The following is a 16,776-nucleotide window of genomic DNA, read 5'->3' on the forward strand; positions in this document are numbered from 1 at the left end:
GGTATTTTGGGGCACAGTCAGACAGGTGAGTCAGACATACAGGTGAGACAGACAGACAGGTGAGACAGACAGGTGTATCTTCAGGATGTACTATCCTGGTATTTTGGGACACAGTCAGACAGGTGAGTCAGACAGACAGGTGAGACAGACAGACAGGTGAGACAGACAGGTGTATCTTCAGGATGTACTATCCTGGTATTTTGGGACACAGTCAGACAGGTGAGTCAGACGGACAGGTGAGTCAGACATACAGGTGAGACAGACAGACAGGTGAGACAGACGGACAGGTGTACCTTCAGGATGTACTGTCCCTGGTACTCCTGAACACAGAGGCGGAGCTGTTGAGGTGAGAGATGCATCGATCGGCTTTTCTTCCTGATGGACTCTGCTATCAGCTGCTCAGGTAAACTGTCGTGACTCACCTGTACACAAAAACACACAATACAACATCATACCTTGTTGTTATGTTTGAGAGTTTCTTTCTCAGATTTTTCTAGAGTTTGATATATAATTATTATTCATTTAGCTGACGCTTTTATCCAAAGCGACTTACAGCTGCTTTATATGTCAGAGGTCGAACGTCTCCGGAGCAACTAGGGGTTAAATGTCTGGCTCAGGGACACATTGGTGGATGGATCACAGTGGAAATCAAATTGTTTTTCCGGTCTCCTACACCGGTCTCCTACAGCAAAGGCTTGTGTCTTATCCACTGCTCCATCACCACCCCCATCCATTCAGTGTCAATTTTCATTCTATCCAACAACCTTAAAGCCACCATGCGTTGGGTTTTAAATGTCCTGACTTCTCAGTGGCCTCATCAATATCATTGTTGTAGACACTGATGCAATTACCCTGTTTGGGTGTTTTGGGTCAAAACTTGTTCAATCAGGTGCTCACAGCAGACTTTACTCTACACGGAAGCTTTAGCTGAATTTTATGGGTTAAATAATAATTTTCCAAATAATTTCTGATTAAATCTACATAAATATTAGTGTATAATGTAGTACAATTAGACAGATCAGGAAGACTCCCTAACGGCCGGTCAATTCCAGCCCCAACTTGCCGGTGGTTAAAGTGTTTTTATTTTTCATTTTCTCTTTTCTCTCTTTTATATGATCTGTGATCGAGCTGGTCAGTCGGTCAGCTGCAGCAGAACGTTGTATGTGTATCTGTTAGGCTGGGCTAAACTACCAGAGATAACCGGAGAACAGGGTGAATTTCAAAGAGCGAAAGAGTTTCAGTCCGCTCCCACACATCCTTTCATCTGACAACACACATCCAGCTTTACCTTTAGGGTGTATTTCTGTTTGGAGTTCGACGGAGACACGATCACCCAGATGGTAACAATCAACCTCCCTGCAGAGAGACAGATATAAAGAGAACAGTAGAGCATTATCCTACTTTGTAATATAACATTTCAATTTGATGTAACTGAAAGTAATTGAAATGGTAAAAAGCAATGGACAAATGGTAGCTAGCTAAAAGTTGAATTCATTAATTAAAACCTATGGATAAAAGGGTGAAATTGTTGGTAAAAAATAATGGGAAAAAAGTTTTAAATTGTGGGTTAAAAGTAATGGATAAAAGGTTGAAATGGTTAAAAGTAATGGATAAAAGGATACAATTGTTACCTAAAGGTGATGGATAAAATGTTGAAATGGTTTAAAGTAATGGATAAAAGGATACAATTGTTACCTAAAGGTGATGGATAAAATGTTGAAATGGTTTAAAGTGATGGATAAAAGGATACAATTGTTACCTAAAGGTGATGGAAAAAAGGTTGAAATGGTTAAAAGTAATGGATAAAAGGATACAATTGTTACCTAAAGGTGATGGATAAAATGTTGAAATGGTTTAAAGTGATGGATAAAAGGATACAATTGTTACCTAAAGGTGATGGATAAAAGGTTAAAATTGTTAGCTAAAAGTTATGGATAAAATGTTGAAATGGTTAAAAGTGATGGATAAAAGTTTAAAATTGTTAGCTAAAAGTAATGGATAAAATGTTGAAATGGTTAAAAGTGATGGATAAAAGGTGAAAATTTTTAGCTAAAAGTAATGGATAAAATGTTGAAATGGTTAAAAGTGATGGATAAAAGGTTGAAATGGTTAAAAGTAATGGATAAAAGGTTAAAATTGTTAGCTAAAAGTAATGGATAAAATGTTGAAATGGTTAAAAGTGATGGAAAAAAGGTTGAAATGGTTAAAAGTAATGGATAAAAGGTTAAAATTGTTAGCTAAAAGTAATGGATAAAAGGTTAAAATTGTTAGCTAAAAGTAATGGATAAAATGTTGAAATGGTTAAAAGTGATGGATAAAAGGTTAAAATGGTTAAAGTGATGGATAAAATGATACAATTGTTACCTAAAGGTGATGGATAAAATGTTGAAATGGTTAAAAGTGATGGATAAAAGGTTGAAATGGTTAAAAGTAATGGATAAAAGGTTAAAATTGTTAGCTAAAAGTAATGGATAAAATGTTGAAATGGTTAAAAGTGATGGATAAAAGGTTGAAATGGTTAAAAGTAATGGATAAAAGGTTAAAATTGTTAGCTAAAAGTGATGGATAAAAGGTTGAAATGGTTAAAAGTAATGGATAAAAGGTTAAAACTTTTAGCTAAAAGTAATGGATAAAATGTTGAAATGGTTAAAAGTGATGGATAAAAGGTTGAAATGGTTAAAAGTAATGGATAAAAGGTTAAAATTGTTAGCTAAAAGTAATGGATAAAATGTTGAAATGGTTAAAAGTGATGGATAAAAGGTTGAAATGGTTAAAAGTAATGGATAAAAGGTTAAAATTGTTAGCTAAAAGTAATGGAAAAAGGTTAAAATTGTTAGCTAAAAGTGATGGATACAAGTTTGAAATGGTTTAAAGTGATGGATAAAAGGTTAAAATTGTTAGCTAAAAGTAATGGATAAAATGTTGAAATGGTTAAAAGTGATGGATAAAAGGTTGAAATGGTTAAAAGTAATGGATAAAAGGTTAAAATTGTTAGCTAAAAGTAATGGAAAAAGGTTAAAATTGTTAGCTAAAAGTGATGGATACAAGTTTGAAATGGTTTAAAGTGATGGATAAAAGGTTAAAATTGTTAGCTAAAAGTAATGGATAAAATGTTGAAATGGTTAAAAGTGATGGATAAAAGGTTAAAATTGTTAGCTAAAAGTAATGGATAAAATGTTGAAATGGTTAAAAGTGATGGATAAAAGGTTAAAATTGTTAGCTAAAAGTAATAGATAAAATGTTGAAATGGTTAAAAGTGATGGATAAAAGGTTGAAATGGTTAAAAGTGATGGATAAAATGTTGAAATGGTTAAAGTGATGGATAAAATGATACAATTGTTACCTAAAGGTGATGGATAAAATGTTGAAATGGTTAGTGATGGATAAAATGTTGAAATGGTTAAAGTGATGGATAAAAGGATACAGTTGTTACCTAAAGGTGATGGATAAAATGTTGAAATGGTTTAAAGTGATGGATAAAAGTTTAAAATTGTTAGCTAAAAGTAATGGAAAAAGTTTTAAATTGTTAGCTAAAAGTAATGGATAAAATGTTGAAATGGTTAAAAGTGATGGATAAAAGATTAAAATTGTTAGGTAAAAATAATGGGAAAAGTTTAAAATTGTGGGTTTAAACGTAATGGATAAACCGTTGAAATAGTTAGCTAAGCTTAATATATAAAAGGTTGTAATGATCAAAAGGGGCTATACGCAGTTTTTTAATGAAATCATTTTTATTGCCTGTGTGTGAAGGGGTTATAATGTGGCAGTGGAAGTTCATTTGAGTTTCCATCATTTTGTGTAAAGCCCCTTTAAAAGTAATGGATAAAAGGCTGGAGCATTTAGCTTTACTCCAAGTGCTACTAGCAGTAGTTATTGCAAACTCAGAACAACTCATGGGATCTGCATAATTGACAGAAATGTCTATTTTGGATTCAAACTCCGATTTGTGTCTGGATGTGACTAGTTTGCATCCCTGGAAGTGGATGCTTGTCCTCATTTTTCATACTCAGCATTAGTGTTGTCGTCAAGACCGCCCAAACCGAGACCAAGACAAGACCAAGACCGAGGAAGGGCGAGACCGAGTCAAGACCAAGACCAGTTCCCCACATTACATGACACACAATAAAATATGGAACAAGATCATAGGTACTTGTCAAATGTATCTGAAAGATCCGCATTCCTATAAAAACACCCACATAAAAACACTAAGAGCTGATATCAACGTAAGTATTGCGGCGAGAGGGGACAGTCGTCAACAGTGACAACACATTTTTAATTAGGGTTATAGGTTGCATTTGAAGCAAAACGTTTTACATCGTTGATATTCCCAAAGTTATGGTCTTGACTGGTCTTGAAATAAAATCCCGAGTCCTCAATGTCCGAGACCGAGACAAGACCTAGTACAAATGCAGTCAAGTCCGAGAGGAGACCAAGACCATCAAAAAGTGGTCTTAAGACCAATCTCAAGACCAAGACCGCTCTCGAGTACTACAACACTGCTCAGCATTGATTTGTTTAGTTGTTTCTCCTTTTTAGCTTTTGGTTAGCAGTTTTTCTTTGTTTGTGGGGGTACAAAATGGAATTTGAAATAGTTGACTTTACAACAAGTCTCACCTTTGAAAACATGCACGAAAGGCAGATTTGGTTTTGTTTGCATATTTGTTTGAGATCTCTGTCCCATTATACACATACAAGGCAGAGATCAAAATGATCAGACTTTGTGGAAAAGAGGATTGGTTGGTACAACAAGGCCTCAGACCTGAGGAGGGTTTACATTTCAAATTGGAGGTGGCAGCTGCCAGGCGGACATGGAGCAGAGGCTCCCACTGTCCCAGCATAGATCTAAACCTTTCTTGTGCCTGGGGCCCTCGATTAATACCCCACCTATGATTCTACTGTTTATGAACCGTGAAGTCAAACAGGGTTAGTACCTTTGTCCAGCTTGCTGTAGATGTGCTGTGGGAGTTGGGGGCTGGATTCCACATTGGGGGGGTAAACGTAGAGCGCTTGGCTGTGGGCCCCTCCCCCTTCCCTCTCCTCCATGGCCTCTCTGCACACGCTCAGTATGGAGCGGCGGAAGTCCTGAATCTCCGGGTCCTTCATCATTTCAAACTCACAGACCGGCATCCCGATGGCAAATCCTGCAAACAGGGACATTTTAGTGTGACTGTGGTGGTGTTGGGCGGGGGGGGGGGGGATCAGTTTAATGTGTTTTTTGCCCTTTTGTTCTGTAAAGAAACCAGACTACCTCCCTTTTCCATGACTAACCCTGTAACAAAAGCGGTTTATCCCTGTTTGGCCCTGTTTGTTTGTATTTGTATTAGAGCCAGTTAGCCCCCTTTGTCTTAATGTCTTTTTGAAAGAGTTTGGTGAGTGACATTAGCATCGAGGTTTTTGGCCGACAAAACAACGTTTGGTGACACGGTATATATAATGGCAATTTTTCCTTGCTTCATCTTTAGCTTTGTTTCCAATCTCTTTGCCATCATGCACCGGTAGGAGTGAAGTTTTTACAGATCAACATACCGGTTCATTTCTTATCTTGTTTCCAGTTGTTTGCGTGTCTTCTGCTCTGTGGTCTGGTGAGAACAGTTTGTGCTCCCCCTACCTGTGCCTCCCACTTCCTGTCACCTATGCCCTCTATGTACAACCATGTGCATCTAATCACCAACACCCAGTGTCCAAAACGCTAATATAAATACATTCAAACTAAATAAAAATCATGCCAACAATAAACATAATTGGCTCCTACAGTATTGACTGAGGATATCTGAGGAGATGTTTGTTGACAGACCAATGGCTGTCCAGGCGTTTCATGACGGGTGATGACACGTTCGGTGAGGTGATTCTTACCTATCTCACGGTTCAGGATCTTCTCCTCCCGGTTGCCGAGCGGTTCGATGACCTTCAGGATCGGATGAAACAGTCGCAGGTCGCATAGCCGCCTAGTCTCATCGTAAAACTCCTCCCTCTCCGCCTCCTGGGTCACGCCCACAAAGATGTAGCTTGACTCCTCCTGGCCAATCAGAGAGCAGAGATTATTACAAGTGTTCCAACCAGTAATGCTGAGAGGCAGAGTCAAAGGTCAAACAGTGATGCACCTGCAGCAGGTGGTAGAGCGGGTACTTTCTGGCCTCAGTGAAGAGCTGCTGCTTGATGCTGATGAGAGGAGTTTCCCTGAGACACTCCAGACTCACCATCATCCCTGAAACACACGGACGCACCATGAGAGGACAGAACCGAACAGAGGACAACAGAACAGAACAGAACAAAGTTGTACCGTTGGGTAGGCAGCAGTCCACCTGGATGCGGGGGGGCATCAAGTGGAGCCCCCATAGCTCCCCTGATGACGGCCTGGGTACCATGGTAACCACCAATCACAAGCTGCCTCACCTCAGCACTGGGCTACCTGGACAGACAGACAGCAAGGTGAAACCACACAGGTCGTCTTCAGCCCTGATCGGCACTAAAGCTGGTCCTGGTCAAGAGCCTTTCTGGCCTCGATGACCCTTCCTTGAGATAATCAGTCCTATTTGGACCCTTTTCTCCTCCATAGACTGTGAAGAGGAACCATATTAGCACTATTTGACCCTGCAATCAACCCTTTATGAACTGGAGAACTTTGGCCCTCTTTGGTCTCATTCAGACCAGTTGGGCTATCATTGGACCTGCGATGAACCCTGTATGAACTGGAGAACTTTGGCCCTCTTTGGTCTCATTCAGACCAGTTGGGCTATCATTGGACCTGCGATGAACCCTGTATGACCTGGAACACTTTGGCCCTCGTCGGTCTCATTCAGACCAGTTGGGCTATCATTGGACCTGCGATGAACCCTGTATGACCTGGAACACTTTGGCCCTCGTCGGTCTCATTCAGACCAGTTGGGCTATCATTGGACCTGCGATGAACCCTGTATGACCTGGAACACTTTGGCCCTCGTTGGTCTCATTCAGACCAGTTGGGCTATCATTGGACCTGCGATGAACCCTGTATGACCTGGAACACTTTGGCCCTCGTCGGTCTCATTCAGACCAGTTGGGCTATCATTGGACCTGCGATGAACCCTGTATGACCTGGAACACTTTGGCCCTCGTCGGTCTCATTCAGACCAGTTGGGCTATCATTGGACCTGCGATGAACCCTGTATGACCTGGAACACTTTGGCCCTCGTCGGTCTCATTCAGACCAGTTGGGCTATCATTGGACCTGCGATGAACCCTGTATGACCTGGAACACTTTGGCCCTCGTTGGTCTCATTCAGACCAGTTGGGCTATCATTGGACCTGCGATGAACCCTGTATGACCTGGAACACTTTGGCCCTCTTTGGTCTCATTCAGACCAGTTGGGCTATCATTGGACCTGCGATGAACCCTGTATGACCTGGAACACTTTGGCCCTCGTCGGTCTCATTCAGACCAGTTGGGCTATCATTGGACCTGCGATGAACCCTGTATGACCTGGAACACTTTGGCCCTCTTTGGTCTCATTCAGACCAGTTGGGCTATCATTGGACCTGCGATGAACCCTGTATGACCTGGAACACTTTGGCCCTCGTTGGTCTCATTCAGACCAGTTGGGCTATCATTGGACCTGCGATGAACCCTGTATGACCTGGAACACTTTGGCCCTCGTTGGTCTCATTCAGACCAGTTGGGCTATCATTGGACCTGCGATGAACCCTGTATGACCTGGAACACTTTGGCCCTCGTTGGTCTCATTCAGACCTCTTTGAAGTCCTGTTTAATCCTGCTTGGAACCAGTTTAGCTACCTTTGACCCTGTTTGGCACTTGTGTGGGCAACAGCGAGCCCCTGAGTGTCCGACCAAGTGTCCAAGCTCCATGACACTACTTCATATTTGTAGAGACCGGCCAAACAGGAGAAAGTAAGCAAGGTAGTTAGAAAACCTGCTGAGGTCTGAAAACATGAGTCTGTCAAGCATAACATAGTCCCGACCAATCGGAACTCCATTCAGATAACATGCATTTTAAAAGTTGTTTGCTTGTCAGACAGACCTGACAAAGCATCAGTTCAGACTTTTTACAAATCAGCATCCCGATGTATTTCAGCATCATTCTGATTATTGTGATTAAATCACAGCAAAATCAGTTTGTTTTGGGTTCAAACTGCTGGAGTAAACGAGATTATGGTTCTCAGGTTGTGTTTTTAACGAGAGTAGTTCATGAGAGCAGTCTTAGGCCTGCTGGAGTCAGTGCAGCCCAACCTGGCCCTGGATGGCCCTGCCTCAGAACCAGTTCATGGATGTCCAGCCCTGTTTCAGCTGAGCTCGGATTAAGCATCAAGCCCCTCCTGAGCAGAACCCAAAGCAGAGAACGGTGAAAACCAAATCAGAACCACAGACAACAGCGCCCCATGACGTTACAGGTTCCTTGTAGCTCTGCAAGGTCCAGTATTGGTCCCAAGTAGACCACCCGCCTGGAGGTGCCAAATAAGGGCAGCAGTTTAGTTTCTTTTGGCCCCCGACTGATTCACCTTGTTCTGGACCCAGTTCGGGCCTCTTTGTCTCTGGAGCATCTTGTTCTCAGTTTCACCAAACTTAACCCATGTTTCCAAAGGAGAAATTCACATTTTCACAAACTTTGTTTCATCAAAGATTCAGTCATGTGGACATGTGGACTGTTTCTGTCATTCCTAAAACCTGTGAACGAACCATGTGAGAGACATTTTAAAGTCACACATTCACATGTAACAACACGAGTCTCACATTTACCCATTAATGCTGTACGTTGGCTCTTACTGGTGTCTGTTGTCACGTGTAGATCTCTTGCTATATTTATGCTTTACTGATGCCTGAATGTTGTTCCTCAGTGTAAGTCGCGTTGGATAAAAGCGTCTGCCACATGAGTAAATGTAAATGTTTTAAAGTCACACATTCACATGTAACACAAGTTTCACATTTAGCTATAAGAGATGTGATTCTGTCTTATTGAGTTCATCACATGAAGCATGAGTTCTGTCCACAGATGTTTCCACGTTTTATGTTTGATGTACTGAAAGTCACATCTATATGAAATGTTGTTTTTATAAGCAGCACTCAGATAATAAATATATATTGTTCTTTATTATTCATTTCTTTGTGGTATTGTGGAATATTTCTGTCCATCAGGTCCAGTTTTCTATAAATAATCTTCTTTCACGCTCTTGTCTTCATATTGTCTTTGTGTCTTTGTGTTTTTTCAATGAAGCCGTCAAACAAAGAGCAGAAAGTAGGACACACACACACACACACACACACGCACACACACTGCTGCTTTTGTTTGTCCGGGTGTGTGTGTGTGTGTGTGTGTGTGTTTGTTTCCCGTCAGGACACTGATTTCCGTGAAAACATGAAAACAGATTTGAGCTCTCTACAGATTATTTCTGACAGCAGAAGCCCCGCCCCCAGCCCCTGATTGACAGATGGTTTCACTGATGTCACACTCACACGTGCGCAGGCTTTTTCAACATCAGCAGAGACCTCGAGGCCACAGAGAGAGTGAAGCCAGTCTGTGTGAACCAGCGCCCCCTGCAGGCCACAGCACCAACACACAGAAACATCTTTAACACGTCAGTGTTTGGAACTTTTAGGATAAAATCTGTAATATTTAAAGTAGAGGAAATTACAGCTCCTCTTGTTACATTGTTACTTTTTCTTCTTTATTTTGAAAACCTAAGCTCAATAATAATAATCTACATAATAACTTGTCTCTGCTGTGGAGGTTTATTGGAGCCTGTAGCCGACAGCGTTGACTGTGTGCCGCCGCGAGCATTTCAGCACCTTCTCATTCCCACAGCGTCACATTTGGATGCTTTGTCATGTCCTTCAGTGTCCAGTACGCTCATGGCAGCCTTTAGAGACGCTATTCAACACTAAAAGTAAAAAGTAAGTAAAAAAATCAGAGTAAGGAGGCGGTCAGGGTGGATGAGCAGGTCAGAAAGGGGACCTTCGCCCAGGAGACCTTTGATTATTGTTGGTGAAGTTATGTAACTTACGTAATTTAAGTCAAATTGTGACATTTCACAATGTTAACCAGTTTTATTTTGAAAGTCTAACCGGATGTTGCGTATTTATTGTTTCTTACTTGACTGTGGCTTGATCATGACATGCCGTGACATGCGGCTACACGTGGGCTACGGTCTACGGTACGCGGCTGCACGTGGGCTACGGTCTACGGTACGCGGCTACCTGTGGGCTACGGTCTACGGTACGCGGCTGCACGTGGGATACGGTCTACGGTACGCGGCTGCACGTGGGCTACGGTCTACGGTACGCGGCTACACGTGGGCTACGGTCTACGGTACGGGGCTACACGTGGGCTACGGTCTACGGTACGCGGCTGCACGTGGGATACGGTCTACGGTACGCGGCTGCATGTGGGCTACGGTACGGGGCTACACGTGGGCTACGGTCTACGGTACGCAACTGCACATGGGATACGGTCTACGGTACGCGGCTACCTGTGGGCTACGGTCTACGGTACGCGGCTGCACGTGGGATACGGTCTACGGTACGCGGCTACCTGTGGGCTACGGTCTACGGTACGCGGCTACCTGTGGGCTACGGTCTACGGTACGCGGCTGCACGTGGGATACGGTCTACGGTACGCGGCTGCACGTGGGCTACGGTCTACGGTACGCGGCTACACGTGGGCTACGGTCTACGGTACGGGGCTACACGTGGGCTACGGTCTACGGTACGCGGCTGCACGTGGGATACGGTCTACGGTACGCGGCTGCACGTGGGCTACGGTACGGGGCTACACGTGGGCTACGGTCTACGGTACGCAACTGCACGTGGGATACGGTCTACGGTACGCGGCTGCACGTGGGCTACGGTCTACGATACACAACTGCACGTGGGATACGGTCTACGGTACGCGGCTGCACGTGGGCTACGGTCTACGATACGCAACTGCACGTGGGATACGGTCTACGGTACGCGGCTGCACGTGGGCTACGGTCTACGATACGCAACTGCACGTGGGATACGGTCTACGGTACGCGGCTACACGTGGGCTACGGTCTACGATACGCAACTGCACGTGGGATACGGTCTACGGTACGCGGCTGCACGTGGGCTACGGTACGGGGCTACACGTGGGCTACGGTCTACGGTACGCGGCTGCACGTGGGCTACGGTCTACGGTACGGGGCTACACGTGGGCTACGGTCTACGGTACGCGGCTGCACGTGGGATACGGTCTACGGTACGCGGCTGCAAGTGGGCTACGGTACGGGGCTACACGTGGGCTACGGTCTACGGTACGCGGCTGCACGTGGGCTACGGTCTACGGTACGCGGCTGCACGTGGGATACGGTCTACGGTACGCGGCTGCAAGTGGGCTACGGTACGGGGCTACACGTGGGCTACGGTCTACGGTACGCGGCTGCACGTGGGCTACGGTCTACAGTACGCGGCTGCACGTGGGCTACGGTCTACGGTACGCGGCTGCACGTGGGCTACGGTCTACGGTACGCGGCTGCACGTGGGCTACGGTCTACGGTACGCGGCTGCACGTGGGCTACGGTCTACGGTACGCGGCTACACGTGGGCTATGGTCTACGATACGCGGCTACACGTGGGATACGGTCTACGGTACGCGGCTACACGTGGGCTACGGTCTACGATACGCAACTGCACGTGGGATACGGTCTACGGTACGCGGCTGCACGTGGGCTACGGTACGGGGCTACACGTGGGCTACGGTCTACGGTACGCGGCTGCACGTGGGATATGGTCTACGGTACGCGGCTGCACGTGGGCTACGGTCTACGATACGCGGCTGCACGTGGGCTACGGTCTACGATACGCGGCTGCACGTGGGCTACGGTCTACGGTACGCGGCTGCACGTGGGCTACGGTATGGGGCTACACGTGGGCTACGGTACGCAGCTGCACGTGGGCTACGGTCTACGGTACGCGGCTGCACGTGGGCTACGGTACGGGGCTACACGTGGGCTACGGTACGCGGCTGCACGTGGGCTACGGTACGCGGCTGCACGTGGGCTACGGTACGGGGCTACACGTGGGCTACAGTCTACGGTACGCGGCTACACGTGGGCTACAGTCTACGGTACGCGGCTACACGTGGGCTGCGGTCTACGGTACGCGGCTGCACGTGGGCTGCGGTCTACGGTACGCGGCTGCACGTGGGCTGCGGTCTACGGTACGCGGCTACACGTGGGCTACGGTCTACGGTACGCGGCTGCACGTGGGCTACGGTCTACGGTACGCGGCTACACGTGGGCTACGGTCTACGGTACGCGGCTGCACGTGGGCTACGGTCTACGGTACGCGGCTACACGTGGGCTACGGTCTACGATACGCGGCTACACGTGGGCTACGGTCTACGGTACGCGGCTGTAATAATAATAAAATAATAAATGTTTAAATAGTGATGTTTTTATGTGTTTTTATATGTTTTTATACTGATATAATAATAATAAAATAATAAATGTTTAAATAGTGATGTTTTTATGTGTTTTTATATGTTTTATACTGATATAATAATAATAAAATAATAAATGTTTAAATAGTGATGTTTTTATATGTTTTTACATGTTTTATAATGATATAATAATAAAATAATAAATGTTTAAATAGTGATGTTTTTATGTGTCTTTATGTTTTTATACTGATATAATAATAATAAAATAATAAATGTTTAAATAGTGATGTTTTTATGTGTTTTTATATGTTTTTATACTGATATAATAATAAAAAATAAATGTTTAAATAGTGATGTTTTTATGTGTTTTTATATGTTTTTATACTGATATAATAATAAAATAATAAATGTTTAAATAGTGATGTTTTTATGTGTTTTTACATGTTTTTATAATGAAATAATAATAAAATAATAAATGTTTAAATAGTGATGTTTTTATGTGTTTTTACATGTTTTTATAATGATATAATAATAATAAAAAATAAATGTTTAAATAGTGATGTTTTTATGTGTTTTTACATGTTTTTAAATGATATAATAATAAAATAATAATAAAATAATAAATGTTTAAATAGTGATGTTTTTATGTGTTTTTACATGTTTTTATAATGAAATAATAATAAAAATAATAAATGTTTAAATAGTGATGTTTTTATGTGTTTTTACATGTTTTTATAATGATATAATAATAAATAATAATAAAATAATAAATGTTTAAATAGTGATGTTTTTATGTGTTTTTACATGTTTTTATAATGATATAATAATGAATAATAATAATAAAATAATAAATGTTTAAATAGTGATGTTTTTATGTGTTTTTACATGTTTTTATAATGAAAAATAATAATAAAATAATAAATGTTTAAATAGTGATGTTTTTATGTGTTTTTACATGTTTTTATAATGATATATAATAATAATAATAAAATAATAAATGTTTAAATAGTGATGTTTTTATGTGTTTTTACATGTTTTTATAATGAAATAATAATAATAAAATAATAAATGTTTAAATAGTGATGTTTTTATGTGTCTTTACATGTTTTTATAATGATATAATAATAATAAAATAAATGTTTAAATAGTGATGTTTTTATGTGTTTTTACATGTTTTTATAATGATATAATAATAAAATAATAAATGTTTAAATAGTGATGTTTTTATAATGATTTAATAATAATAATAATAAATGTTTAAATAGTGATGTTTTTATAGGTCTTGTGAGACAAAGAAGATTTTCTAGCCATCAGCTGAACAATAAAGTTGTATTGTATTCTGTTGTATTTTGATGGTGGGGGAACCTGGAGACAGAGAGACACCACACAGACCGGGACCTTCTCGCTCTGAGGTCAACACGCCGCCCTGGTGATGTCACATGTTTACATGTTTGTGTCCACAGGAAGCTAAACGATCAGCTGATCAACAGAACAAGATCAAGATTAGGATTTGATCTGGAGGGTGAAGACAACACCTCCTCCTCCTCCTCCTCGTCTCCTTGTATCCTCTCTCCTCGCCCCCCCCTCTCTTCCTCATGACCTCAGACTGTGATATGGTTGCCATGACGACAGCAGTGGGAGCATCAGTGGGATGAAAGAGAGAGAGAGGGTCCTCTTTGTTCTGTCACTCACCTCAGCTCGAGGCTGCCGGTCCAGCGGCGCCCGTCTCCAATCATAGCGTCTCTCTGACCGTCTGTCTGTCTGTCTTCCTGTCTGACCGCCTGTCTTCCTGCCTGTCTTCCTGCCTGTCTTCCTGCCTGTCCTCTTCTGTCTTTGTCTCCTCTTAAGCTTCAGCCAGTGGATCCATCAGTCACCGCCCCGCTGATTCTGATGAACACAAAGACAGAGTCCGTTACTACAGCCGGCTACCGTCCAGACCAGAGACCAGAGACCAGAGTCCAGAGACCCGTCTGTCTAACCGTGTGTCAGTGTGATCCTGTAGCAGCAGGGGGAAGCTGCTGCTCGCCGGCAGCCGCAGAACAATGTGCTGGAGGAGGAAGGGGGGGGGGGGCTCATCCTCTTCCTCTCTTAAAGGGCCAGCAGCCTCACATAGCGCTGCACACTGTGGGCCCTTTCTCCATCTGTACTCACGTGAAACATCTTCTTTCTTGGACTGTCCCAATACACAAGTTTGCATTTTGGCAAGAAGGGTTAAAATTATGTGTTCTTGACCAGAAGACATCTGGCTCCTGCTGTACGGAAACATTCTGTAAAAAACTGGTCTTGTGAACGTAAAAATAAACGTAGTATCCTTATTTTTGCCCAAATAAACCGTGAAAGATTCTGAGCTTCTTTGATTTGGGGGATAAAGCCTGGCTGTTATATTAGAGCTCTGCAGGCGGCCTCTGTGCTGGAAACCCGGTCTCAGTCCCGAGTCGTCATATGGACGCATGGTCAAGACCTTTAGTCGGATCGCTATAGCGCCAGAGTTCGGCGCAGTGGGGGAAGCCCTGTTGCGTCAGGTCCATGATATTTAACAGGAAAGACTGAGTAAGGAGGTGCTTGGGGTGGATGGAGGGCCAGAACCCGGACTTTGAACCAGGAGACCGGGGTTCGTGTCCCGTGTGAAACAAAAAGTCAACGTTAAATGTTTTTATTTAGGCAAGTTACATAAATTGACGTTAGTGACGTTACGTGTTAACTGACGTACGTAGTTATTTTAACGCAAACCAGGATCTTTTCCGAACCTCATCCGAGTACTTTCTGCGCCTAAATCTAACCAAACTGCCACGTGTCACGACTTTAATAATGCTAGGATGATGATGATAATGATGTTCGGAAACGCCAGTGTTTTATTTTGAAAGTCTAGTATTGATAACTTTACCGGAAGGTGTATATTTATCGTTGCTAAGCATTAATAACTTGACGACAATAAATGAGGGGTACCCAGGTTGTTAAAACGGCGACGCCAAAGGGCCTCGACCACGAGTATGTGACGAGTCGGGCGTGAGAACGTATTGGTGTAAACGCTGTAAGTTAAAACCTACGTGGCAATAAACCTGATTCTGAGCTTCTTGTCTGCTGGCTGTTATATTAGAGCTCTGCAGGCGGCCTCTCTGCTGGGAGAAGTACTTTATTCTTCCAAGAACGACTAGCAAGAAGGTTCTCCACAAGAACACAAGAGTGCACTTTGCATTCTTGGTTTTAAGAAACACCGTGTCCAGTGGACACACCAGCCACGGGGAAGACTTCTGATCCGGCCGTTGACCACGAGCGTCAGAAGAGTCTCACCTGTGCTAAGGAGAAACAGAACTGGATCGGTGCTCAGTGGTCCAAAGTCCTCTTTTCAGATGAAATCCAGGTCCCGGAGTCTGGAGGATGAGCGAGGACCAGTGGGGTGTCATGTCCTCTGCAGATGTTGGTCCACCGGGTTTCCTCAAGTCCAGAGTCAAAGCAGCGTCTACCAGGAGACTTTGGAGACTTCACGCTTCATCTGCTGACCAGCTTTACGGAGACACTGGTTTCCTTTTCCAGCAGGACTTGGTCCAGAAGGCCAAAATCCACAAGGAGCTGGTTTGCTGACCATGGTGCTGCTGTGCTTGACTGGCCAGCTAGCTCACATAGAGAATCTGAGGGGTTCAGGTCAAGAGGAAAGTGAAAATTACAAAGTATTAAAAACGCTGACTCGCCATTTAACAAGGTGTTCATTTTATTTCATATTTTTTCAATGTGAAAATCCTGTTTGTGTGGTATGGGATAAATATCCTGTCATGTCTCAACACTGAAAATAAACTCAGAATCTTACAAAAAACTGTTTGGCAAGATGGAAAATTAAGATTTGCAAAGTTTTAAAAACATAAAATCTCTCTCAAACTCTCTTATGTTGTTTTTGAGTTTCTGCCAAATTCAAGACTTGGGCCAGAAAGCTTGAACTTTTATTATCAACAGAAATAGACACCAGTTAGAGTCAGAGATCGAGGTTCTGTTACCAGAACAGAGACCCGAGTCGACATGAAGCCATGTAACTGACTTTCACCTCCTTTTATAGCTCTGGTTCTAAACGTTATATAATCTCCTGGCTCTCTTTCCTGCTGATCTGGATCTGGGAAAGTCCCAAATATTTGGATGTCTCTCTTTTCTCATTGCTTTCCAACCTTTCGGTGGGTTTTTATTTATCTCTGATTGTCCCCTCTCTGTTGTGGTGGCAGCCCGGCTGACGGTGAGTGTCCTGGTTATGTTTCTGCTTTCTGCTTGGTTTTCTGTGTCCTGCCTGCCTCCCTGTGTTTTCTCCCCTGTGTTTTCTCCCCTGTGTTTTCTCCCTGTGTTTTCTCCCTGTATTTTCTCCCCTGTGTTTTCTCCCCTGTGTTTTCTCCCCTGTGTTTTCTCC

General features: G+C 43.3%; 1 protein-coding gene across 1 annotated transcript in view; it reads right to left on the minus strand.

The window, feature by feature from the left end:
• The window catches only part of zgc:158659 (uncharacterized protein LOC791141 homolog), a 43,701-nt gene extending 29,286 nt beyond the window's left edge, over positions 1-14,415 (minus strand). The window contains exons 1-7 of the mRNA XM_038731586.1: positions 14,082-14,415; positions 6,281-6,409; positions 6,102-6,205; positions 5,854-6,016; positions 4,932-5,141; positions 1,289-1,356; positions 294-422 (exon numbers count right to left, since the gene is read on the minus strand). Of these exons, the coding sequence (XP_038587514.1) occupies positions 294-422; positions 1,289-1,356; positions 4,932-5,141; positions 5,854-6,016; positions 6,102-6,205; positions 6,281-6,365 (759 nt within the window). The 5' untranslated portion in view covers positions 6,366-6,409; positions 14,082-14,415. The remainder of the gene's footprint in view (positions 1-293; positions 423-1,288; positions 1,357-4,931; positions 5,142-5,853; positions 6,017-6,101; positions 6,206-6,280; positions 6,410-14,081) is intronic.
• Positions 14,416-16,776: the final 2,361 nt, after the last annotated feature.

Source organism: Micropterus salmoides, unplaced genomic scaffold (assembly GCF_014851395.1).
Source record: "Micropterus salmoides isolate LMB-PRFRI ecotype aquatic unplaced genomic scaffold, ASM1485139v1 Ms_hic_scaffold_2, whole genome shotgun sequence".
Lineage (NCBI taxonomy): Eukaryota > Metazoa > Chordata > Actinopteri > Centrarchiformes > Centrarchidae > Micropterus > Micropterus salmoides.